The sequence below is a fragment of the Atheta coriaria genome, unplaced genomic scaffold (assembly GCF_025399875.1).
Source record: "Atheta coriaria isolate IRGN ID8LTWV9N9 unplaced genomic scaffold, Caltech_Dcor_3.1 hic_scaffold_5_pilon, whole genome shotgun sequence".
Lineage (NCBI taxonomy): Eukaryota > Metazoa > Arthropoda > Insecta > Coleoptera > Staphylinidae > Dalotia > Dalotia coriaria.
This window is the reverse complement of record NW_027045447.1, coordinates 7,855,632-7,880,410: the sequence shown is the minus strand read 5'-3', so window position 1 is coordinate 7,880,410 and position 24,779 is coordinate 7,855,632. Positions and strand designations below refer to the sequence as shown.

The 24,779-nt window shown below is 36.6% G+C and overlaps 10 protein-coding genes and 2 non-coding genes across 19 annotated transcripts in view; 3 read left to right on the top strand and 9 right to left on the bottom strand.

Annotated features, from left to right (window-relative positions):
• Window positions 1-1,239, bottom strand: part of Trim9 (E3 ubiquitin-protein ligase Trim9) — a 45,966-nt gene extending 44,727 nt beyond the window's left edge. For both annotated transcript variants that reach the window (XM_065303595.1, XM_065303596.1), the window contains exon 1: window positions 231-1,239. In XM_065303595.1, coding sequence (XP_065159667.1) covers window positions 231-983 — 753 coding nt within the window. In that variant the 5' untranslated portion in view covers window positions 984-1,239. The remainder of the gene's footprint in view (window positions 1-230) is intronic.
• A 225-nt stretch (window positions 1,240-1,464) lies between these two features.
• Window positions 1,465-3,489, bottom strand: LOC135792131 (transmembrane protease serine 9-like). Its single transcript, XM_065302752.1, has 4 exons — window positions 2,928-3,489; window positions 2,639-2,872; window positions 1,833-2,420; window positions 1,465-1,770 (listed from the first exon to the last, which is right to left on the bottom strand). The coding sequence occupies exons 1-4, from the start codon at window positions 3,472-3,474 to the stop codon at window positions 1,559-1,561; spliced, it is 1,581 nt and encodes a 526-aa protein (XP_065158824.1). The 5' UTR covers window positions 3,475-3,489; the 3' UTR covers window positions 1,465-1,558.
• Window positions 3,490-3,924: 435 nt separating this feature from the next.
• On the bottom strand, window positions 3,925-5,433 carry LOC135792129 (trypsin-7-like). The gene is made up of 3 exons (XM_065302750.1): window positions 5,430-5,433; window positions 4,175-4,603; window positions 3,925-4,112 (listed from the first exon to the last, which is right to left on the bottom strand). The coding sequence occupies exons 1-3, from the start codon at window positions 5,431-5,433 to the stop codon at window positions 3,925-3,927; spliced, it is 621 nt and encodes a 206-aa protein (XP_065158822.1).
• A 348-nt stretch (window positions 5,434-5,781) lies between these two features.
• On the bottom strand, window positions 5,782-7,709 carry LOC135792750 (trypsin-7-like). Its single transcript, XM_065303457.1, has 2 exons — window positions 6,060-7,709; window positions 5,782-6,000 (listed from the first exon to the last, which is right to left on the bottom strand). The coding sequence occupies exons 1-2, from the start codon at window positions 6,640-6,642 to the stop codon at window positions 5,792-5,794; spliced, it is 792 nt and encodes a 263-aa protein (XP_065159529.1). The 5' UTR covers window positions 6,643-7,709; the 3' UTR covers window positions 5,782-5,791.
• On the bottom strand, window positions 7,532-7,603 carry TRNAD-GUC (transfer RNA aspartic acid (anticodon GUC)). The gene has a single exon. It is a non-coding gene; the product is annotated as a tRNA-Asp (tRNA).
• Window positions 7,710-7,852: 143 nt separating the features above from the next.
• Window positions 7,853-7,924, top strand: TRNAD-GUC (transfer RNA aspartic acid (anticodon GUC)). Its single transcript has one exon. It is a non-coding gene; the product is annotated as a tRNA-Asp (tRNA).
• A 119-nt stretch (window positions 7,925-8,043) lies between these two features.
• LOC135792748 (protein tumorous imaginal discs, mitochondrial) lies at window positions 8,044-11,185 on the bottom strand. 2 transcript variants are annotated; one of them, XM_065303450.1, is made up of 6 exons: window positions 10,972-11,183; window positions 10,506-10,708; window positions 9,906-10,455; window positions 9,650-9,843; window positions 9,372-9,585; window positions 8,044-8,588 (listed from the first exon to the last, which is right to left on the bottom strand). In XM_065303450.1, exons 1-6 carry the CDS (start codon window positions 11,138-11,140, stop codon window positions 8,257-8,259), a joined length of 1,662 nt encoding a protein of 553 aa, XP_065159522.1. In that variant the 5' UTR covers window positions 11,141-11,183; the 3' UTR covers window positions 8,044-8,256. The 2 variants fall into 2 exon arrangements, with proteins under 2 accessions (XP_065159522.1, XP_065159523.1); XM_065303451.1 differs by lacking the exon at window positions 8,044-8,588 and adding an exon at window positions 8,638-9,025 and having other exon boundaries at window positions 10,972-11,185.
• Window positions 11,186-11,505: 320 nt separating this feature from the next.
• LOC135792749 (mitochondrial import inner membrane translocase subunit TIM44) lies at window positions 11,506-13,686 on the bottom strand. 4 transcript variants are annotated; one of them, XM_065303452.1, is made up of 4 exons: window positions 13,545-13,686; window positions 13,331-13,417; window positions 12,828-13,275; window positions 11,506-12,763 (listed from the first exon to the last, which is right to left on the bottom strand). In XM_065303452.1, exons 1-4 carry the CDS (start codon window positions 13,545-13,547, stop codon window positions 12,000-12,002), a joined length of 1,302 nt encoding a protein of 433 aa, XP_065159524.1. In that variant the 5' UTR covers window positions 13,548-13,686; the 3' UTR covers window positions 11,506-11,999. The 4 variants fall into 4 exon arrangements, with proteins under 4 accessions (XP_065159524.1, XP_065159525.1, XP_065159528.1 ...); XM_065303453.1 differs by having other exon boundaries at window positions 12,828-13,269; XM_065303456.1 differs by lacking the exon at window positions 13,545-13,686 and having other exon boundaries at window positions 12,828-13,269; window positions 13,331-13,467.
• Window positions 13,687-13,748: 62 nt separating this feature from the next.
• On the top strand, window positions 13,749-14,414 carry Sbat (LSMD1 domain-containing protein Sbat). Its single transcript, XM_065303458.1, has 2 exons — window positions 13,749-13,885; window positions 13,945-14,414. Exons 1-2 carry the CDS (start codon window positions 13,772-13,774, stop codon window positions 14,230-14,232), a joined length of 402 nt encoding a protein of 133 aa, XP_065159530.1. The 5' UTR covers window positions 13,749-13,771; the 3' UTR covers window positions 14,233-14,414.
• On the bottom strand, window positions 14,225-18,445 carry LOC135792745 (gamma-tubulin complex component 2-like). 3 transcript variants are annotated; one of them, XM_065303446.1, is made up of 12 exons: window positions 18,274-18,445; window positions 18,024-18,197; window positions 17,813-17,957; window positions 17,248-17,733; window positions 17,066-17,194; window positions 16,835-17,011; window positions 15,875-16,777; window positions 15,671-15,814; window positions 15,490-15,561; window positions 14,826-14,992; window positions 14,679-14,758; window positions 14,225-14,568 (listed from the first exon to the last, which is right to left on the bottom strand). In XM_065303446.1, exons 1-12 carry the CDS (start codon window positions 18,324-18,326, stop codon window positions 14,462-14,464), a joined length of 2,637 nt encoding a protein of 878 aa, XP_065159518.1. In that variant the 5' UTR covers window positions 18,327-18,445; the 3' UTR covers window positions 14,225-14,461. The 3 variants fall into 3 exon arrangements, with proteins under 3 accessions (XP_065159518.1, XP_065159520.1, XP_065159519.1); XM_065303448.1 differs by lacking the exon at window positions 14,679-14,758; XM_065303447.1 differs by lacking the exon at window positions 15,490-15,561.
• Window positions 18,446-18,529: 84 nt separating this feature from the next.
• On the top strand, window positions 18,530-21,768 carry Aasdh (Aminoadipate-semialdehyde dehydrogenase). Its single transcript, XM_065303445.1, has 6 exons — window positions 18,530-18,741; window positions 18,793-19,125; window positions 19,191-20,558; window positions 20,617-20,944; window positions 20,998-21,261; window positions 21,317-21,768. Exons 1-6 carry the CDS (start codon window positions 18,530-18,532, stop codon window positions 21,746-21,748), a joined length of 2,937 nt encoding a protein of 978 aa, XP_065159517.1. The 3' UTR covers window positions 21,749-21,768.
• Window positions 21,769-21,830: 62 nt separating this feature from the next.
• LOC135792746 (uncharacterized) lies at window positions 21,831-24,692 on the bottom strand. Its single transcript, XM_065303449.1, has 4 exons — window positions 24,532-24,692; window positions 24,267-24,459; window positions 22,368-24,203; window positions 21,831-22,301 (listed from the first exon to the last, which is right to left on the bottom strand). Exons 2-4 carry the CDS (start codon window positions 24,386-24,388, stop codon window positions 22,241-22,243), a joined length of 2,019 nt encoding a protein of 672 aa, XP_065159521.1. The 5' UTR covers window positions 24,389-24,459; window positions 24,532-24,692; the 3' UTR covers window positions 21,831-22,240.
• Between the last annotated feature and the right edge of the window lie 87 nt (window positions 24,693-24,779).

Below are 24,779 nucleotides of genomic sequence, written 5' to 3'. Positions count from 1 at the left end.
CTTATCTCTCGCATAATTTGTCACTGTCACCGTCGCCGCAGCGAACAAAACCCGACGCGCATTGTAAAAGTGTGAATGCAGCTAAAAAAACAATGCAAGGACAATGATAATCAACTCTCTCACGAATACCCCGCCACTCAAAACTCATTACAATTCACGCCGTATTCCCGCGGTCGAGTTTGCGACCTTTTGTCAGGTTGCGGTGTTATTGTTTAAAACAATCGCCTTACCTTTTGAGCCTTGCACATAGTCGTGATGGCCTGCACATCATGCGAATTGTGTCGTCCATCCATGAGACATAGGGCACACGCGCCGCTCTTGCAGACGATGCAGTACATCGTCAAGTTCTCTTCGGCGTGCTCAGCGCACTTTCCATCGCGTAACTTCACCGGACAAGAAGAACCGCGTTTCGCTTCGACGATGGTATGTTTAGCCAGTGGCCCGCGCATGGGATGACACGTGTCGCGACAATCTTCACAGTAGAAGATCTCGCACTGCTCGCAGACGACGACGGCGTCGTTGGCTGGTTCACCAGCACACATCTGACATTTGTGTTGGAGATTGCGCTGCGCGCCGTACCGGTCAACGATATGCTGCATCACGCGGAACTTGGGTAGATTATGGGCGCCGTTTTCGTCGAAGTAGACGACCTTGTGACATGCAGGACAGGCGAGATTAAGCGCGCTGGCGTAGACGCCGCCGTTCGGCGTGCCCACGTAGCTGCTGGGCCGCGAGGTGCACACGACACCGCTGTCCGTCTCGCTTAAGATGGATAGTTTATCGGACTCCTGGTAATCGCTGGTGGAAGAGCCGCTGGCGACGCTCTCGGCATTCTCGCCGGCGCCGTTGGCTGCGGTGCCATTGTGCACCACCGGCTGCTGGATGTGCACGGCGCAGTTGAGGCACAGCGCGTGGTAACACGGCAACAACACCGGGTTATTGTACAATTGCTTGCATGCGAAGCATCTCAGTTCTTCTTCCATTGTTGTGCGGTTGTTGTTATTGTTTGTTTTGTTATCGGCATCGGCATGAATAAAGTCCAATTTACTCCGGCATACAAGTTTATAATCAGAGTTCTAAGTTCGAATAAAAACACTACACTTTTATTTTATTTTATTTTGATTTTGATTTAAATTATTAGCGAGCAGTTTGTGTTCTCACTATCTCACATTCCGGTCAGTGGTCGGTTTTGTTAGACGCGCTGAAAACGATACGCGAAGCGTTACGTTGTAACACGAAACACGGTCGGAAATAAACTGAAGCAAAGCGAGGTGAGCCGGTGCGTGTTTACTGTGGCCGATTCGCGTTCGGTTGAAGTCGGAAAGAACGAGAACAAAACGCAAACGCCGATAACACCGCGCTTGTTATGTTGTTGCAAGCGTTGCATTTCTGGTTGCAGCTGTTACAGGTATGCATACACACATACAGCACATACACAGCAATATATGAAAATTCATCCACATGAATGCATAAACGTTTAATTTTAATTTTACATGTTTTTAATACTAAAATAGATGATTTTTTGACGTGATTATAATTCAATTGATTCTATTTCGTATTAATCTAATGGTCCTGTTATAACAGTAATAAACCGAACGAATTCAATAACATCTGCAAAAATTCCAGGACTGTTGGGATGAGCACAACCAAATCCGCCTGAAGTAACCCCACATAGTTTACCATGATAAACCAGGGGACCACCGGAATCCCCAAAACAAATTCCAACTCCACCTTTTGCATAACCAGCGCATAACATTTCATCAGTAATTACTAAACAAAAATAAAAATTAAGTAAAGTATAGTCTACAACTCTCTATAAAAAGATATCTTACTGTTTTCTCCTAAAAGTCTTCTGCATTCCTCATCAGAAACCCTAGGAACTTCACCTGCTTGCAAAACCATAGGGGGAGAAGTCATCCCATCGACAGTATCTCCCCAACCACTGATTGTGGTAAGTGCACCTTCAGGAACCTCACATGAACACAAAGGAATACTCTGTGCAAATTGACTTTCTATGAAGGGAACATCAAACCTCAACACTGAGACGTCATAATTATTGGTTGGTTTGTCATAGTCAGGATGTTGAAAAATTTCCGATACAGGATTGATCAGTCCTCCAGCATTCCTGATCGAACTACCATATCGGACAGATAATGAAACAGCATCAGAACCATCTGTGCAATGAGCGGCAGTCACGGCATAAAAAGGAGAAATAATTGAACCACCACAAATATGTTGACCCATGGATAGTAAGGAGATTTGATAGGGATAGTCTTCGATGGAAGCATCATTGCCTCCGACGATTCTATTGTGAAATTTAGCTTGGGTACCAATGGAAAGACCCACAATGAGAATACTATACAAAAATATTAAATTCACCATGTTTGTTTTTTCATGAAGTGGTAACATGTTGGTTACATCTTTTTATAGTAAAAAAATGTTTGATTAAGGTGTTTAATTAAGTTTCATTGCAATATTATTACAATTGGCGTAATAATAAATATGACTTGGTTTCTTCCGTAGTTTTATTGTTTTTATGAATGAATATACGTCATGGCGTCATAAAAAACGAAATCGGTTCAAATTAGGTTATGTTGCATTCAAACATAAGACTAAAACATGTGGAGTAGTTTATTTTACAATTGACACCGTAATAATGTTGTAAAAGAATTGCCTTCTGAGAAGAAATCATTTATATTAATTGCAGATACTTTTGTGTAAACACCTGGCATTCCTGCCTGTGCACATCCTTCACCCCATGAAACAATTCCAACAAGTTCGTTATTATAAACAAGGGGACCACCAGAATCTCCCTGGCAGGAGTCTTTACCTCCATCAATATAACCAGCGCATATCATTCGGTCGGTAATAGCTATAAATAATCAAAATTAACCATTCTATCTATTCAATATTGTTAGAAAACTTACTTAGAGGTGCATACGCAGATTTACAATCACTTTCAGGTACTTTTGGGACGTTCACAGTCTGTAAAACTGATGATATACCACCACCTTCTACAAGAGTCCCCCAACCGGTCACAGTGAGTAAGGTACCATCAGGGATTTCAGTGGTACCAAGTGCAATCCTTGGTAAATCAGGTAACTTCATCAACAGTGACAGTGGTGCCACTTTAAGTAGAGCCGCGTCGTAGTCATGAGTTACTGGGTCGTAGTTAGGATGTTCCATTGCGCAACTTACTCTAAGCACAGAGCCGCCCTCAGTATGTTTGGAACTTCCATATCTTACCGTTAAGGTTATAGCTGGTGTATTATACGTGCAGTGTGCGGCGGTTAATACATAGTTTGAAGAAATAATTGAACCACCGCATATATGACTATTAAATTGTTGTAGAGATATTAGGTAAGGAAACTTTTCAATGACGGTTGGAGATCCACCAACAATTTTTGTTTCTTCTGCTGACATTCTACCAACAGATGAAATTATCAAAAAGAAACAGGGTAGCAACAGTAACATTTTGTTGCTGTCTTAAGGTGGTAATAAGTAAACTAAGTTGATATGAATAAATGTTTGTTATTTATAGTTATTGTTAAAGTGTAGGTGGAGAAAATTTGGTGTAAAACGTTTGCCAACACGTTTTATATTCTAATAACGTCAGAAACAATGATTTTGTAGCAAAGATCTGTGTTTTAACAAATAAAAAATGTGATTATTCATCAAGAAGAACAATTTAATACTCAAAACATTCATATTTTATCCAAATTGTTATTTTAAACAATAATAATAAGGCACGTTTGTTGATAACAGAATCATGTGAAAATAAATTGATTTTCCATAACTTATTTATTGTTTATTTAACATTATTTGGTTCATTCTGATGCCTTTTTAAAATTACTTATAACGAAATAATAAATTACTATTACTAATACTTAAATATAGGTTAATTAAGTGGTCCTGTAATCCCCGTTATGTAATCGTACAACACAAACACTTTAGTAAATACACCAGGACTATTTTTGGTTGGGCACACCCTCTTCCCCAAGAGGTAATACCACATAACTCGCCATTGAATGTCAGAGGACCACCGGAATCTCCATAACAGACACCAGCGCCACCTTGTGGATATCCAGCGCACATCATACGAGGAGTAATAGCTAAATAATAAGTACGAATATTAAAAAATTAATTAAAATGCTTTTTATTACTAATAACTTACCTGCAACACTATAAACCGCCTTGCATTGCCCATCAGACACAGCTGGTACCTCAGCTGCTTGTAAAAACAACGCAGATGAACTGGTCATGGGGACTTCACTTGAACAAAGAGGAATAGGTGGGCAGTACAAAAAAGGTAAGTAGCACTTCAACACTGAGATGTCATAATCAATAGTGTTCTTATTATAATTTGGGTGTTGGAAGACTTGAGGTACAGGATTGATTAATCCACCAAAGTTTTGTATTGAGCTGCCGTAACGTGCAGCCAATGTGGCAGCTTGGATACCATCTGTACAATGACCGGCGGTTACTGCATAACATTCCGAGATGATTGATCCACCACATATGTGCAAACCGAGATATAGCACTGAGATTTGATAAGGGTAATCTTCAATTGATACTTGATCTCCTCCTACAATGCGTCCTTCGTCTATTTTGGGTGTACCAGGTTTAGGTTGTATATTTGCGGTTGTACCCACAATTAAGGTGATTAGTAAATTGCAAAGAAGATTTGTATTCTACATGTTTGTGTTTTTCGTGGTGGTGTAGTACTGTAGTTAATTCATAAAATTGTGGGTTTATACAGTAAAAATTTATTTGTTTATAATGGGTTTAAGTAAAGTTTGTTTCACTGTTTTGTAAGTTTCAGTAATTTCAGCTATATTATTGTTGTTTATTTTTTGTTTTCATTCATAAAAATAATCCAATAAATAATTGATGCAATAGTATCTCTGTTTTTATTTTTTCGTGTATTATTGCTTTGGGATTTGCAAATCATAAATGTGGAAATGCGTCATATCCGGTTAATCTTCGAACCAAGCAATGTGAAGGTCAGCATGGAATATTGATTTGGCAATGCAAGCAGATTCACTTGTAATCCTATACGAGTATACTGTTATTCATCTTTCGTGAAATCAGAAATAATGTGTGCCTGTAAACAATGCCTACCGCCATGTTGAATTATCAACAGTAAACTTAAACTTAACCTAACTTTGATGGTGTTCAATAAATCGTAGATAATAAAACGAGCAAACAAAATTGGGCAATCCGGAATGTTTCAGAGATAAAAAAAATGCAGAAAACGACGTAAAATACTGAAAACGTATTTCAGTTAATTATAGAAAATACAATAAATGCATACTTAGTTATATTAGTGATTCCACATAACACAACAGATATTTGTTAGTCTCTTACTTCTTAAAAACCCAGTTGATTAATATTCGCAAATATTAGCTAAGTTATGAATATTCGTTTACCCATAACTCATTGCTATTTGCGTTACGCTAAACTTTATCAAAACATTGTTTCATAGTTTACTTTAAACATTGTTGAATTTTACAACTAGTATAGAGTAGTAAGTTCATTAAGTTTAGTCATAAACACATAATTAAAACATATATTACATTTTCATTGATTTTATTATCGTGGAAGTAAAATTAAGCAACAGATTGACAAATATGTTAACAAAACAACAAATTAAAACATTTTACAACAATTAATACAACAATATTGAAGAAACAATTAAACAAGAATTGAATAAGTAATTATAACTAAATATGCAAGCTACATTTGCATTATATACGAGTAAAACTCGTAAGTACGAGTACTGTGAGGATATTTACAGTGGTCCTGTAACACTCACAATCCATGGCTGCATGGTGTTCACCCTGCTATAAACACCAGCAAACCCTTCCCTGGCACACCCATTGCCCCAGGAAACTAAACCAGTCAACTGACCCTCTACGACAAGTGGACCACCAGAATCACCTGCACAACTGTCAATACCACCTTGTTGGTAACCAGCACAAATCATACGTGGTGTAATAGCTGAAAATAAATAACAACAAATCAGTATATTATTAAACTAACAATTTTTATTTACTTACCATTAACGCCATATTGATTTTGACATTTTTCGTTGGTAATAATAGGCACCTGCGCTTTTCTTAAAATATCAGGAATGGTGGTAGCATCTTCCTGTTCAGTTCCCCAACCGACAACATCAGCTAAAGTACCAACAACAGGATCGGGCTGGTACAAAGCAATAGGTTTCGTAATAAACGATAATTTGAAAGATCCTATGATGCATCCTACACCAATATCGTAGTCAATGGTGTCTGGGTTGTAGTCTGGATGGGTGTAAGCATCACCGACTAACGCCACGAGACCGCCTGATGAATGTGATGAACTTCCATATCGAACCGTGTATAAAAATGCTTGGAAATCGGCAAAACAATGTGCGGCTGATAGAAAATATTTCGGGGTGATTACGGCACCACCGCAGATGTGGCTGAGTAGGTATTGTAGAGACAATGCATAAGGGTAATCGTTAATGGTGGTTTGAGTCCCTCCAACAATTTTTCCCTCTACTTCTTCATCGGGATAGGTGCTGTTATCACCGACTGGAATATTTGCTGCCTTACTTACAGCAAGAAGAGTAAAGAAACAAGCAATTTTTGAGAACCACATTTTTGAATAAATAATGATGATATTATTGTTTTAAGTTAGTGTACCAGTTGAACTGTTTGAGAACTATATTTTCATTCGGAAATGTTTGGCTTTATATACTGAAAATTTGGTGATGTTATCGAATTGTTTCAAAATGTAATTAAGGAAATCAAAGTGAATAAAAACATCGCCATTCGGTGAAATTATTATTGGAATTTCATAATTCATGTCTATAAACGTCATCAATTAAAAAACAACAACAACTATTTCGGTATAATGAAAATAGCTTTGTTTATTACTGCACGTATTGCGACATTTATAAAAGGGCTGAATATGAATGAATGTTTTATTTACGGAAGGGATGAACGGTGTATGACGGTTTATCAGCTTAATGCAACCAGCGTAGATAATCTTATATCTCTCTATAATGATATGTATTTATTATAAATTATTGATTGATATCATCGATGTTTTAATCTTCATTGATTATATTATGAATTATTATTAGTTGATAGCCGGTCCCTTTATTATCATTATCTTAAAAAGAGAAACTAAAAGAGAGAAGAAAGAGCTATCACGAGACCTAATGGACGTCTCCCTACTCTGGTCTCTGCGCGCTACTATGTTATACCTGCGCCCAACCCGCAGAAAAGGGAGGGGGTAGGTAAGCCGCTGAGAAATGCAAACGCATCGAGGTAAGAAATCGTACATAAAAGGGTATTTTACTGATTTCATTTCTACTGGGGGGAAACAAGAATTGGAGTCACCAAGTGCGTAACTTGGTTTAGGTGAGTTGGATGAGGGCGAGAGTTATTATAGGGTTTGCGCCCCTGTCTTCTCACCAAAATGAACAAAATTATGGGGGGAATCTAAACTAATTAATTAAAAGATAAACAAAGGACAAAAAGTCCTCCCCGGCGGGGAATCGAACCCCGGTCTCCCGCGTGACAGGCGGGGATACTGACCACTATACTACCGAGGACCTGCAGGAGCAGGAAAAATGTATTCTGGTTATCCCCCCAGTTTAACACACACCGCGTATATATATGACAGCAGTTTCTAAAACTATCAGTCTAGACATTCATGAACTGAAGACAATGTAATTAGACGGAAAAGTGTATAAAATTTGTGGTATCACAATTATTATTAAAAATCTATATAATAAAGCGTTAGAAATCACTTGTTGATCGATTAAAAGACTAAGAGCCAAGGATTTTGATATCCTTACAAGTCCTCGGTAGTATAGTGGTCAGTATCCCCGCCTGTCACGCGGGAGACCGGGGTTCGATTCCCCGCCGGGGAGGACTTTTGCAGGATTTTCCTGCTTAGGTTTCTTTTTTTAAATTTTACATGACATGGACAAAAATATTCAATTACTTTTCCTAGCGATACAGAATTGGAAGCATGTTGTAACCCGCTTGCTTTTGTTCCAACATCTATATTTCAGGCACTATAAACTTATAAACTCTGTCGACAGATTATAACATCTCTCAATCATAAACCAACTACACGCAACATGGAAAGTCAAAATAATAGTAGGTTACGAATATTATTCAGAAATTTGTCACTAAATTGACATCAATATCAAAAGATTCAATGCCAATTGAAGAATGTTTAGTAATTTACAAAACTAGGCTACGAATTACGCGTAGCCTTCTTTTCTTTTTTTAGATCCATTTCATCATTCAGTGCATCTGCATCTGTAGACTCGGTAGATTTAGAATTTGCACCGCCACTACCCTCAGTTGTTGTTTTTGGATGCGGCGCTGGTTTTTCCGGCTGGGCTGTTTTGGAAGAAGGTTTCGACTTTTTAGAATCATTCAATGTCGTATCAGTACTAGGGCTAGCAGTGGTTTTAGTTTGTTGTGTCTGACTATTTTTAGATGCCTGCTGTTTTCTATTTTCCTCCAATACGCCTCTAATAGATTCGAGAAGATTCAATGGATCATTCACAGAGATTTTACTTCCTATAAATAAATAAACAACACACATATTATTGTAATTACAGGAAATAAATTCGTATACGATATAAATTTAATCGTCAACTATAAATTAATAAACAATAAAATCTCGTAACTAACTAACAAATTATGATGTGAAATTAAAACAAAAGGAGATGTTATGGAAGTGATAGTTCTATCATATTTTAACCCGAACTATCCAAACCAAACAAAATTTTGAATGAGACGCTTGCATAGTGTAAAACATCGCAAACGTCAAATAACTGCGTTAAATCTGGTAATCTCTAATCAGTAACCCGCACATCAACCAAAGATAGCCGTTTTGATTTTAGACAGAATGCCAGGTTTTTCGTCTTTCGCATCCTGCTCTCTCGCACTTTGTTTGGCTTTTTGTTCGGACCCGGCGAGCGGAATATCCTCGTTGCCGCCGCGCTTGCCTTTCCCTGCCAAAGAAAAAGTGCGTTAGATCAGACATTGCTCCTGTGCTTCTGCCGCAAAAACAAGTGGCAAATTAAACAAACAAAAAATGACAACGGACACGATAGGAAAAACCAATTTATTAACAACTTAAATTAAAAACTGTCAATTTTCCAACTTCCGACTCCGCATTGTAATTTGTTCGACTCGACTTTCATATTCAACTTAACGCACTTTTCCTTAGCGTTTTGGGTATAGGGTTAGTTCAAATGTGTACAAAATCTGTTAACCTTCACCGATATTAATGTGATGGTAAATGTATGAAAAATGTTCGTGCAGTCATGCGAAATGACTAGTTACGTCGTTTCTTACCATCTGATTTGACGGTAACACCCAAAATTTGGCCTGGCGTGTCAGTCTCCAACTCGGCGTAGGCTTGCAACAACGTTTTTTGCTCCTTATTCAGATATTTCGGCACTGATATCTTGTAGGTCACGTAATGATCGCCGTGACCGTAACCGTCGATTCGCTTCATTCCCTTTCCACTCAAACGGAGTCGTGTGTGCGAAGATGTTCCAGGGAGAATCTACACACATTAAAATTTTATATTTGCATTAAATCTTACAAGTTCAAACAAAGAAAAAAAAAACCTGAATAGTGTGATCTTCGTACAATCCTTGTACGCGAATTGTACCACCAAGTAAGGCTTGTGCAACAGAAATTTCAGCTTCGGTGTGAACGTCAGCACCATCGCGACGGAAATAATCCGATTTTTCAACGCGGAACGTAACAAACAATTCACGTCGACCAACTGAAACTCTCACTGTTTGTCCATCTTCAATACCTGTAACAAATCACGTCACGTAACTTCCAAATAAATATAAAAATATAAATATATTTGCATACCTGCTGGAACAGGTACAGTAACTTTCTTTCTTTGTACAGTCTGACCTTTGCCCTCGCATTCAATACACTTGCTCTTGATGTACATGCGTGTGCCTTCACAATAGCGACATGTTGAACGCATCATAAATGGGCCACGAGTGACACTCTCAAAACCCGTGCCGTCGCAATAATTGCATCGACTTGCCTTGGTACCCGGTTCACAACGACTACCTGCACACTTCGGGCATGTATCAACGACATTCACGTTGATATCCTTGTTGGTGCCGCGCGCGGCTTGAGCAAACGATATCCGCACGATGACCTCCTGGGCCTCACCGAAGCCAAACTGCGATTCAGCAAAGTCGAAACCTGAGCGATTGCCACCGCCGAAAGCCGCGTCGCCGAATATCTTGCGGAAGAGCTCCTCTGGGTCAATCGTGCTTTGATATTGCCAGTTTTGGCTGAAGCCTTGTGGACCTGACCCGCGTCCTCCACCACCCATTCCTCCCATTTGTTCAGCAGTCGCGCCATATGTATCAAACTGCTTTCTTTTAGTATCATCACCTAAAATCTACCACAAAATAGAAATTATGTTGAAAATTATTACAAACAAGTAGTTACTTCATATGCTTCTGACACAGCTTGAAATGTTTTCGCAGCGTTAGGATCCTTATTCACATCTGGATGATATTTTTTTGCTAACTTGTAATAAGCTTTCTTGATTTCTGAAGCAGAAGCATTTCTACTAACTCCCAATGTCTCATAATAATCCTTAGCTTGTAGATTTGATGAAGTGTGAATGTTCTTGCTCACACTCTGGAAATCTACAAAGAAATATACTTCAGTATCAGCAATATAAACAAATTTCTAGAACATTTAACATGCTTATTAGTGGTAATGCTTTACATTGCAGAAGTTTTAACTTAATAGGAAAAAATACATGCACCAAAGTGGCAAAGGAGTAAAGTGCGGAAAGACCTGGCACTGATATCAAAGGTCAACCAAACGAACGATACTGTAAATATCGCAAAAGACGTGCAAAGCACGGAAAATGATTGAAAACATGATGTAACCTAAATGCACTTACTGGTTGCAGGCGGACTGTTGGACAAGTTGATGGTGACAATCGTTGGCCGTCGACAATTCGCGCACTGGTGGTATAAACGGCCAGAGATACATGCACTTCGCGCTGGTGGTACAATTAATTTTAAATGTTTTGCACTAATCAGGCCCAGAACCTTTCTTGCTGTAGCCATGTTGGGACTAGAAAAGGCCGGCAGTTAGGCTGCCCAACAAACTCGTGCGATGCCGGAAGAGACATGTGCGAGACTGTCATATTCATCGTAGATTTAAATGTCTCCTATTCTTTGAGTATGTATTCTAGTTTACTTCATTTGATCTCATAGCTTTTTAAACTTAATAAATAATTTATAATACAGAAATATGTGTGTAATTGTTCTACAATCTTGTATAAAATTTAGAAGATACGAGTTTTATGTAATGTTGGTTGCATGTCATCTCCAGAAAAGTTCTAGAAAGTTATATGCAATTTGCGCATTTAGTTTTGTGTTAATCTTAGTTTATTACTGTGAATCTAATATAGACCTTCAAATAAACATAATTTAGAAAACAGTAACATTTTATTTAAAGTTTCTCTATCATTGTAAAGAAAATAACCAAGTACAACATCAGTACCTTAATTCAATGTTCATATTTTGTGTTTCCATGTGCTTCACTCTTGATAAAAAATAATGATCTTTTAAAGCTAAGCCAATTTTTAAATTGGCAATTAAATCGTACTTAATGATTTGCCTCTCGTTTAACATTAACTACGAATTACATAGTATTAAATCGTTCGCAGTTAATCGCCGCTTAGATTGGCTTTAAGTCATTTTTATTGTTTTCTTGTGTTTTCCACAATGTATAAAGTTATTATACACACATATCAAGTAAAATTTGATGTGTATTATCCTACGCCGTAATAACTCGCGCTGTATAACCGAAGAAAATATATATATACAAAAGAAAATTGATAAAACCAACAAAATCGGCTAGTTTTCTAAACCGGTTCGCTCGTCTCGAGTTGTTTACTTTTTGTACTTTGCATGGTAAAAATTACACCAACTGAACATTACTGCTCGCAGATAAATCAAGAAGTCGCCACGCAGCGCGTGGATTTAACTCAGTCGGATCGCGACACAACACCCATACGTATGTCACTCGCATCACCTTCTCGGGATCACCTTCGACAATACCGCCACTCGAATCCTTCACGCACATGATTTGCTGCGAGGTGAACGTGATAATCAACACCGGCCCTTGGTCCATTACCTTACCCATGACCAGATCCACATTGTCTACATCGAGAATTTTTGATTCGATTATGTATCCCTTCTTGTACGCCTCTTGAATCGGCAACGCGAATAGATTATAAGGACCCTCATGGCACCAGTCTTTGAGAATCTCTAAATCACCACGAGTCATCGCTTCTAGGACGTTAGGGATGATGTCCATTTCGCACTGCTTGAGAAACCGTTTTTGTTCAAATGTGTTATCAATTTTGCAGATCTCCGTGAGCGTTTCGGAAAGTTCTGTCTTCTGAAAGAGTCCGCCCATGACATCGGAGACTTTTTCGGTGAGCAGGCGGGAGGCACGTATCACCGGATTGTCGGATTCGTCGTATTTTAGCTTCCAGTCCATTGCTTTGTGTACATAAGGATTGTTGTCTTTGAAGTTTTGCCAAGACTCGTAGAATTTTGAATCTTTGTGTAGTTCCACGCCGAGTGCTTCCGTGTTCGGTTCGTAATACTTATTAGCTTTGCCTAGAGCGTCCGTATCGGTTCGTTTTCGTAATTTTACTGGACTTTGATATACTCGACCTTAGAAACATAAAAAATGTATTATTCATTACTGTAATACTTTAAAACTAAAGTTTTATCATACCTTGCATGCTATCAGTATCTATTTCTTTTTGTACAGCCTTTCCAGCTTCACTTATTGTCTGAAAAGCTGTGGTTTTGCCAATAACTTGTGCCTTTTCTTGAATATTATGTGAAACAGTCTTGCTAATATCCTCTGTAATTTTGGAAGCCTTTTTGACAACATCAGCCTTTCCAGCTTCTTCAATTACACCAGATACTTTATCTTTCAAGGTAGAAAGACGCTCCTTAAACACCTCGCCGCCTTTACTCGCCTCTTTCTCGACTGTTTCGAATTTTTGTCTGGCGGCCTTCAATGCATCACTCTGCTCTAATTTCTCAGCTTCATCTCTGAACTTTTTGAGAGACTCTTTCATCTCTTTGTTCTTAGCCATCTCTTCTCGCAGGTTGTCGTACAACCGCGAGAAGAACGAAGTCTTGCGGACTTCTTTTGAGTAATACCGGCACTGTATCAGTAATAAAAATTGCAATAGAAACATGCTTAGTACAAGAATATGATATACTTACTGCATATTGGAGTTCATTGCAACCTATTCGCAGGATGTTGATGCGATGCATTTGGCCGACAGTGAGTGCAACGTTACAGATGCGATGCTGGAATAATATCGCGATCGCCGTAATTAGATAATAAAAATTTCTAGACAATTTAGCACCGACATGCGACGTTACATAACCTCACACTCGACAGATCCATTTCTATTTTCATTCTGGAAAAACTCACCATTAAATTTTGGATGTGTTTGAATGTTGACAATTGAATTTCATGAATAAATTGGAAATTTACTGCGGTTGAATGATCATTCGGCCTGTGGTGAAGTGCGGTATGTAATTTTTACGGACCTAATCGTATCACAAAAGCGTCAGCACTGACGGAACAAGTGAGGTTACAAGCTTTTGTCAAAATTACGAATTATTAACAAATCCTGCGAAATTATTGAGTCCTGGGAAATGGAAACTAACGAGACGAAACCCGAAGTCACATCGACAAGTCAATCTACCGAAGACTGGGATGAAACTTCCGAAAGTGGAGAAGAACCTGCAAAAAGTATTAATGTAACAAATGTTAGTCAACAATTTATTTCGTAAATTTCGTTTTGATTACCAAATAACTATGTCCTTAGAATTCCGAGGGAGCAAAGAAGTTACGAAAATGGTTGAATCTTCCATTACGCATCGAAATGACCGATAAACGCGTCCTGGTTGGCATGTTTCTGTGCACAGATAGAGATGCTAATGTAATTCTTGGATCCTGCTCAGAATACCTGCCTGAAGATGAGACCACACCAAATGAGGAACCTAGAATGTTAGGATTAATTATGGTGCCAGGCAAACACATTGTTAGCATATGTATTGATCAAATGGAAAAGAATTTAGTTTCAATAAGAAAGCCAAACTATCAAATTGTTTAATACAATTTATTTTAGTTCTTAGAAGTATATTTATTTAAATATTAAGTTGTATGTGTCATGAATGTATCTATGTAAGTTATGTTTAAGTTTGGCAAATGTAATTTCACTTAACATAACTTTTTGCTAAAGCTTGAATGAATTTATTTGAATTAATAAATAAGCAACATCTAGACTCAAAACAACACATGGCACTTGATTATATTAATTAGGAAGATTCAGGCAGGGAATTTCAAGGAAGGTATTGATTGTTATCCAGAGGCATCCTGGCTGTAATTGTTCGATCTGATGAATCCCATTCGCGCAAATTGCTCCGAGTAGAAGCCATTGAAGTCCAATCTGAAATAAAAGAATTACGAACAAACATTTACTTTCGTTCTTATTTGCGCACTAAATAAACACAGATTATATGATGGTAGGAATTAATTATAAAAGAGGGATGGCTATACCTCCGGTGGATAAATCGGACAGGATTTCTAATAACTTTTTGAAGTCTTTTAACATTTCGGAGGAGAAAATAGAACTCATTCTATAAATAATGAACGGGAAAATACCGAGTATTAATTTAGTCAATTAAATAGTTATAATAACGATACCTGTATAACAGATTGAAGAGTCGATCGTGGTCACTGTCGCTCCGGTTCAAACTATTTATTTGCTCCAATAGATTCATTATGGCACCGGTGAATTCCGTATCAAACCGTGTTATATTCTGCTCGAAGCTAAGAATGTCTTCGTGACCTTCAGGATTGATCGATTCCGCCTAAGCAAGTGATATAAAGTATTAAAATATGTATTTGTTTTGGTTAAAGCATTGCAAGATACAAGACACAAGCCATAATTGGGCCAGTAAAAGCTTGATTAATTTCGATGTTTAGTCAATATGTATGAAGTGAGTTGTAAAATTTCCTAAGTTGAGAAGCCAATGAACACACAATTCGATTTCGAATGATTTAGTAGCCCAATCATAGATAGATAACACGAAAATGTAATTCTATGCAGTTCTAATAAGACACAACCTAAATAAACATGGGTGGCACGAGCGCAGAAATCTAAGATTAATAAGACTTCAGAGAAATCATAATGGAAGACGAGAACGACATGCACAAATGCACACTAATTGGCATTCCATAAGTACTTATGCGAACAGGACTGTCGCAGCATGTAAACAGATACATAATACTCGCAAGATGGCCGACTAGAGAGAGCGAGCAATCAATCGAGTGCGTTTGAATGTCCCTGAGCCGTACTCAGTTATACCTGCGTGAAGGACTCGTAGAAAGAATTTGGCAACGAGCCTAACTCGGCTTCCACAAAATACCGTTCCGATTGCTAGGTTCGAGACATAAAATTGCACATATTGTAAACTGCATTTTAAGAATTCAACATTCAACACACTTTAGTGCGCGTTGCTTTGTTGCATGATAGAACTATGACCTACCTGCATGAATTTGCAGAATGACACGCAAATTAAAAGTAGTTTCGTGACGACAGCCAGTAGTGATGGAATAGTTAACATACAATCCTTTAAACACGAATCCAAGAAGTCGCTGTGAATCGATAAGACTTCATCGACATTCGTCACCTAAACAATTCAATTTTAACAATCAAATATCTTCTATAATTTTATAAAAACTATTATTACCTTTGAAAGTTTTTGTAAAAACATGCACCAATGCGGTTCAATCACTTCAACCATCATATGATACTCTAAATTCTGAACACAGTGCAACATTCTTTGTCTGAGCGCAAAAGTATTGCGATATTGCTTCGCAGCGCCCGCTTGGAACTTATTAGCGACTTTGTTCGCACGCCACACTTGACAAATCATCCGTTCCACATATTTACAATGCAATAAATGCCTGAAGATCATTTGATATCTTGCAAGAGACTTTCTATCCAAAATGAGTGACAATGGCCATCTTACTTCGTAACTGAACGAAAACGATTCAATCACAGTTAACGATTTTGCCTTTGGTTGTTTTTGCTGCTCCATGAGTATTTTAAACATTTGGAATTGTAAATCATAGGGAAGCAATTCAGTGCGTAGATCATCTTTATAAGGATCATTAGTTGCGCTTGAGATTCGTAAAGCTAGATCAAGCAAAGAGTCCAAACGAGTTTGAATCACATCAGCGACATCTTTACTTAATTCCTTCTCGCAAAGCGTGAGGAAAGTAACGATGAAATCGCCCTGATCAAGAAGGAAGTAATGTTTGACTGATTTCAGTCTTCCGAGGAGATCTTGTTCTCCTAGTACAAGATTTAATAAAGTCTGACTGGCGAATTTGTAGGCGGTTTCAATCGATTCAATGTAGAATTTTTCTTCTTTTTTATATTCGATGTTTTGCACTTTGTTATTGAGTGATTTCCCGCATTGGCGAATCACGTTCAAATATTTCCCCGCGCGAAGAATAATTTCGGAAACTGGTTCAAGGAATTTGGGAATTCTTTCACGGCGTATTGTATATTTTTTATCCCAGTAATCGGCGGAATAATCAACTGGCATGTCTTCTTTTTGAACCACTTCATTATCTTCTACTAGAAACTATTAATATTTTTCATGAAAGTTTTTGGTTGTTTAATAAAAATATTTTGAATGTACCTCATGTATTGGATCCGCAATAATTCCTTTGTAAATCCACATGCCGAGCATTTTCATGTATGGAACGCAAGCAGCTTGCATTAAACGAATGCACAAATCTTGCGCTTTGTAATCACCGATATTTCCAGCAATTTTATCGTGGAGAAGACTTAATACTTTACCTCCACAAGAACCAGACTTCAATAAAGCATAAATTAGCAAAATAAATTAATGATTTCATTTAAAAAATACCTTATTTATTGTTGTGGCAATGTTGCTAACAATTTGTAGTGAGTGTAAGCTCTTCTGAATGTAATACCATACTTTTTGCAGAGTTAAATTACCATTTCGAAATTCTGTCTCCAATTGTGCGATGAATGTCTATAATAAAATTTATAACGAAAATGTAACCAATTAGAATGTATGTAACATACCATATAATCAATGATAATACTGCTCATGTCTTCAGCAAGTGCATTATTCACTTGCCCAAACTCAAACCGCATTTTTTCCTCGGTAAATCTCTGTATAATAGAATAATGTGATGCTAGTGGCAGCATGCGTTTTACTAATTCTTTCACTGAAGGATCAATAAAATCATTCAAGACAAATTCACGTGGATCATATGGATCTTTAAGCTCTTGCACTTCAATAAAATTAGCAGGAAGCCCCATAAAAATGTTTAGCAGATCTTCAATGATGATGTTTTCTTGTGAACAAACTGGAATGTTGTTGATGGTGTGTGTGAGAGAAGCACTGCTGACGGAGAAATCCCAGGACATGCATGGTCGGCGCTGTATCCAGGAAGTAACTGATGGTGTAATAGACATTGAAAGACTACTTTTAATGGCGGACGCTCTTTTCGTCGGTTCTTTATCGCGAGATTTATTTGAAGCTGCAGATTTCAATCTGCTTCTCACCTAAATGCATTAAAAATAAAAATAAGTATAAACTATGAAATTCTACTGCAGAATGAACTTAAAAGTTAAATAATAATACCTGTGGTAAAGTATCCTTAGTTATAGGTGCACTGTTGGTGGCCTGTTTGTTTAATTTACTAGCAGTTTGTGCAAGAAACTCTCTCATGTTACTATCTTGACCAATTTTCTGCATTAAATCAATATATTGGCCAAGAGAATCCACACTAAAAGATATTTTGATTTTAATAAAACCAATATAACATAATACTATTATGCTTTGGTTTTCTTACTTTTTTTCCTTGAGATCTTCAAATTTAGACATGAAAGCCTGGGGATTATTGGATCTTTCAGCCAGCTGCTGAAGGTGTGATGGTGATGGAAAGTTTACATTTTCAACTGTTGTACTATTAGAAGCAATGTGTTTTTGTAAATATTCCACATATTCAGCTGGACTGCTTTTGTTGCTATCAACACACAATAAAGAGTTAGATAAAACAGACATTTTAACCATTTTAAACAAGATCCATATAGAATACATACCCTAATTTATCAAGTAACTCTTGCGTCAGTAGATGAAGCTTGAACTCGCCCATTTTGATGAAGATACACAATTATTTATAAATGCACGGCAGTTTTATAAATAAGTTTAATTTAGCGCGTCGGATACTAACACTTTCAGGTTATGTTTATAGACAACTGACGAGTAAAATTGTCAAAATGCAAGGCCTTATCAAGACGCAGAACTTGATCTGAACTAAATTTGATTGGATTAAAACCTCTATTTTCTCATAGAATAATGAATAACTTAATCAATGCTTCTATTAAAAATCACTCCACTAATTTAGCATATATTTATTATGACAATAATAATGTTTCGTACTCTCAAACTTATCACGAATTAAAACAAGAAAGTGAACAAATAAAACAAATGTTTAGTGATGTACCAAAAGGTGCGCTTGTGGGAGTTCAATTGGGCAAGAAGCCATGCCTCTTACCTGTGATTTATTGGTAATATATTATACTTTATTTAGCTTTAAATATTAGTAGGAATTATTTTAGTTTATTGGAATGTAAAATCGCGTTTTTACTGCTTGATGAAAATGAGCCATATCATGATTATGTTAACAACAATGTCGTTTTGTACGCGTTGATAACATGTAGTAATCATAGAAATGAAAAGACAGCTTTATTACATGAAAATCATGTTTATATTACCAAGAAAGGCTGTTGTTTCAATTTTCAATTGATTAACTTAAAAACTCCGGAAAAACTTGAGAAAAGTTTGAATTTTGCTGGAATATGTTATGTTATCACAACATCGGGTACTTTAGGGACGAAAAAGATTGTCAAAGTTACAGAAAATTCCATATTTAGTAATATAAAATCATTTATGTAAGTATTTTCGTAAATAATTTCTGAAAACGGAATATTTTATTGATGATTTCTTCATATTTTAGAAAATTTTTTAATATTACACATACTGATGTGATTTACTTCGGAACTCCATTAAGTTTTGATCCGTCACTTGTAGAATTATTTTTGGCACTAACAACAGGAGCTTGTTTAATTTCCACGTCCAAAGAAATAAGAAACAATCAAGAAAAACTGCTACAAATTTTATTCCAGCAAGAAAATACTTGTAATTCATTTGGTAAAAGTGTAACTTTTATGCAAATGTGCCCTTCAGTTTTTACACAGTTTTCTGTTGAGCAAATTGATTTCATTTTGTTCAAAAGTGGGCTTAAAATCCTAGGTTTAGGTGGAGAAAAGTTTCCGGTTCATATTATACCGGAACAATCCCCAAAAACATGTAAAATTTATAATTTTTATGGGATAACTGAAGTTTCTTGCTGGGCATCCGTTGAAAGAGTATTTTATGGTGAAGAAATCAGTTTGGGGAAACCTCTGGATGAAATACTCTTTCAAATTGAGACTTTTGATGGAACTTTAATAACTGTATCAGAAAATTTAGATAAAGAACAAAATTACGAAGGAATTTTACGTATTGGAAGTAAAACAAGATTATGTTACATCGATGATGAAAGTGTGCATGGAAATGATAAAAATACTGAAGATAAATACATTTTTCGCAGTACTGGCGATATTGTAAACGTGAAAAATGGAAAAATATTTTATATTGGAAGAGAAAATGACGTGATAAAACGATTTGGACATCGAATATCTTTGTTAAAAGTACAAGAGTTAATTTATACATCCACACAAATTGTTAACCAGTGCATATTCTATCAGAATAAATTAATTTGTTTTCTACAAGTGCACATTACTCAAGGGAGTGATGAAGTTAAAATGAAAACAATAGATAAAATTCGTGTGAAATTAATCAAATCTTTAAAACCTGAATTTATGCCTGATTTAATTGAAATATTACAAAAATTTCCAATCAAACAACATAATGGTAAATTGGATAAAACTGCTTTACAACAAATGGCAGATCGTTTGTTCAAAGCTGATACCCAACATAATATGGAGAAGAGTATAAAAGATATATTTCTGGGTTTGTGGTGTACATATCTTGGTATTACTGGAACTACAGATATGCAGCATTTTTATGTTCGAAATTTTTGGGATTCTGGTGGAAATTCAATTGGGGCAATGCAGTTATCACAAGAATATGAAAATTTGACAAAATCCGCATTTAATCGCTCATTACTGGATTTAAAACTGGAAGAAGCCTTAAATTTTATCGATAAAACTGATAATACTTTTAAAAATACAAAAATTGAATCTTCGACCATGTTTAAGATGATTTGGAAAGCAGATATGAAAGCTTGCATAGATTCATCTCCAATTGTTTGCAACATAAAGTATTTATAGTTATAACTTTATACGTAATATTCTTTTTTACATTGTGATCTTTTACAGTGGTCGAATATATGTGGCAGTTGGTAACTTTGCTCATACTTTTAGTATTTTTGATGCAGAATCTGGACAAGTAATTGCTTCAATTAATCTTCCAAATGTGATAGAAAGTGCATCTCTTATGATTGATCAATACTTTTATGTGCCTTGTTTTGATGGTAAATTATATTGTCTTAAATTATTAATTGACAATTCTAAAAAAAGAAACGAAGAGAATTTGGAATGCGTGTGGACTTTTGAAACAGATGCTCAACTTAAGAATAAACCAATATTCATAGAAGATAAAATAATATTTGGATCATATGATGGACACATTTATTCTCTTTCTAAGGTAAATATACCTTTATACTGTGAATGGAATAATTAAAATGTTAATTTTTGTAGGAAGGTGTTTTACTATGGAAAACTATGATTGAAGAGCCAATATCTGCTGAAATTAAACATTTCAGCGATAAATTATATGTTGGAGCACTAAAAGGAAGCATATTTTGCATATCACACCTAACGGGAGCTGTTTTATGGACTTATAAAGCTCAAAATCCAATATTTACGTCTCCTGAATTGTCTACAATGAATGGCGGTGTTTTGTTTGTTGATGTACAGGGAAATATTTACTGTTTTTCATTGACAAATACAGCTGATGCGCTGGTACGTTATTTACGCAAATCTTTGTTCAATTGATAAGTAAAATGAATGTTTATAGCATTGGATACTGGACGTAAAAACAATTACCACTCAACAGGCTCTAACAACATTTGCTTCCATGCTGGTAGTCAATAACCGAATATTCATCGGATCGCAACAAGGTATAATAAACATATTTAAATTTAACGAAAGTCAATGCAACTTAGAAGAATCAGTTTCGTTAAATACTACATCATCAATAACAACCAAACCGTTGAATTTAACTATAAATCATAGGGATTATCTGATTGTAGTTAATAGTATGGGTTGCATATATTGTTTCCACATAAATAATTCTCAAGAAAACCAAAAATGTTCTCTGATGTTATTAGGTGCGCATAATTTGTTAAACGAGTGTTTTTCCTCACCTCAAGCTTGTATTCGCCATGAAAACAGATTTTATTTAGGTTGTAGAGATAATAATTTACATTGTATTGAAGTAAATCCATAATAAAACATATTTCAGCTTTATTTCTACCATTACTTTTGATTTTTCGAAAATGTATATTTGGGTAATAACCAATTTCCTCATCTAGGTGCACTATATACTATATTTATTACAGAGCAATGTTTTCTTTAACAAAATTATTGGGTTAACAGTAATAAAATTACAAAAATCTTGAATAAATAGGTAAACTTGAAATATCAACAATTGTAACAAATACGAATTGTTCAATGAGCAAATACAAATAAAGTAATGGATATGTATGTATATACAAATGATAGAATACACGAGATGTGAGATATGCGCTTTACATTACAAATACGAAAATGTATATTACATTGTGTATAAAATTAGCCGCTTTTTTATATTAATAAAAGGCACTGATCTTCACTTTCATATCATTTCCAATGAGCGATTGTATATAGATTCTGCTACATTAGTTTCTGGTTAGGATACAACAGTTTTAACAATTAAAGACAACACCACCGTTAGTATTTGTCAGTAATTGCCGTCGCTAAGATTTGTTCTGCTAGACGCATTCGATCTAGCCAACGGTAATCTATAAATATTTAGTCAAATTAGTTAATATATTAAAAACATGCGTTTGTTTATACTCTCAACTTACCTTGAAGTCCTTGGGCCTGGTATTTTTGACGTAGGACGAGGAATACCTGTGCCTCCAGTTGGCCTCGGCAGGTTAGTCACTTTTGGTTTTGCGAAAGTATCATTAGGATTTGAAGCATAATTACGATGTGTGTCGGTGGTTTTGGGAACAGCATGCGGTACTTTAAATTCATCACCTCCACTCTTGGCTGGTATATTAGGCAAAACCATACTTTTCGGCCGTAAATTCGTATAGGAGCTGCCAAAATTTGAACTGATCTGCCTCAAGTTACCATAGGAACCCGATATTTTACTTTCTTTTCGCAATCCGCTTGCACGACCAGCTGTGGAGGGACGTCGCAAGCCACTAGCGGGGCGCTGCATGTCGCTAACAGTGTGAACGCTTTTACGTGGGATACTCTCGACGTATTTTAAATTATTCAAACTTTTCGCTGATTGTTGATCAGAAAATCGTGAACGCACCGTATTGTATTCACCAGAAGATAATTCCGAATCAGATAGATGTTCTTTCAAATTAAGATTTGGTATTGGCGATATTGTCAGTTGGCTGAAAGGTTTTGCCAGTGATTTCGGCTTGGGTGTGGACATCACTTGCTGTAAACTGCGTTCCTGCGCTTCGACAATCGCATCAACATCGGCCATTAGTTTAGAATCACGGCTACTATTCGATAAACTACTCAAACGATCTAAGCTATCCGTAGATCTATTTGTTGAGCGATTCATTAAAGGATTGTCTTCCGATTCCGAATAGAAACTAATTTTCTGTTTCAAATAATCGTCGATTTCGTCACTTAGACGCTTCGTTCGATTATCGTCAATCATATAATTATCGATCTGAGGAACAATCGTTATTGCACTGCCATAATTCGCCTTGACATTGTGATTCTTATTAAACGTCGAATTTAATGTGGCGGGTTTCGGTGACTTTGATCGCCTGAACGTGGCATTTAGAGTATTATTCGTTGGAGATTCTTCTTGAACAGAGAAAGTCGAATTCCACTCGTCACTTTCCTTGTCGCTAACTATAATTTCCTGCTTTAGCTGAAATGTGGCATTGGCAATTTGATCGTTACTCAAATCATCTTCATCGGTAAACGTTTTATTTTTACGATAGGTGCCGTTCAATGCAGAGTACGTTGAATTTGGGTCAATGTTCTCGGCATGCAATTGTGCTCCGTCACTTACGTATTTCGGCGTCTGGTCCAGTCTTTTGTTAAATGTGCAATTGAGCGAATTTAATGTTTTACGAACAAAAGTTTCCGCCACTTCCGTATTGATACTGCTACAGCTTTCAGTAATAGATTGATATAAAGGCGGTTCCATTTCTTGATAAATTACAGCGGAATAATCGGCATCGCGAATTTCCCGTAATACTGGATCATTCTTAATAAAGCTGTTGTCCATTAAATTGGTGAAGGTTGAGGAGCACATTGAATTAACCAGACTAGGTGGTGACATGTTTTGAAAACTGTCCATTTCTGCTGACTGTGATGCGATATTCTCAAAAATACTGGTACTGATTGGCTGTGTGAGGTCAAAGTGCACAGGCTTTGTTTTCTCAGTCATACCATCTTCTATTGTTGTGTTTGATATGGACATATAATTATCAATTTCCTCACTGAGTGTCACCTTAGAAGGTTTTGTACTGGATGCAAAGAATTCTTCATTATATTTCTCAATACTTGGACGCGTAAAATTTCGTTTGGGCCGGGTGAATGTGCGCGAGTCAAATTGTTTGTATGTTTCATTTGAGGTGTCAGAGTCACTCGAAGTCATCATATCTGTATCAGATTTGAAGAATTTTGTAAGATCAGCCACTGGGTTGCTTGCCACCAACCTATAATTGCAAATGCATTGTTTTGAAGCAAATAAAAATACTGCTGCTACATTATCCACTCACCAAGTTTCATTGTCAAAGGCCATGTCTGCCACATCAATCAGGTAATCATCATTGGTGTGTTGTGGCAGTTTGTGAGGTCGATATTTTTGTAAAATCGTCTGGATTTCTTGTGACAACTCCATGCTAAATACTCAAATGTAGGATGCTATTTTCGTTCCTTTCGTTCACGATGTCGCAGTTTGTGCGGTTTGCCCTAAAAGCAGATTCACATTATAGAATACTGACATGCTGCGTGAATATCCTCGGAAATGAGTAGAAATCGTACAAATGGTACAAATCGAGAGGCAATTGTGCGGATTGTTGTGAATACGGCGAGAAATTTTCACAGGCTCAGCCGACCTGCCTGTTGAAAGCGGTACGTACTGTTCGCACGGTTGCGGAACGTACGAACGTGAAACGTCACTTGAACTCCCATCGCACTTATCGCACTTATGTTACACCTCCTACATTTATCGCGTTCTAACTTCCTCAACCAATTGAACAGTAAAGCGAACCAATCACAGGCAAGATTTT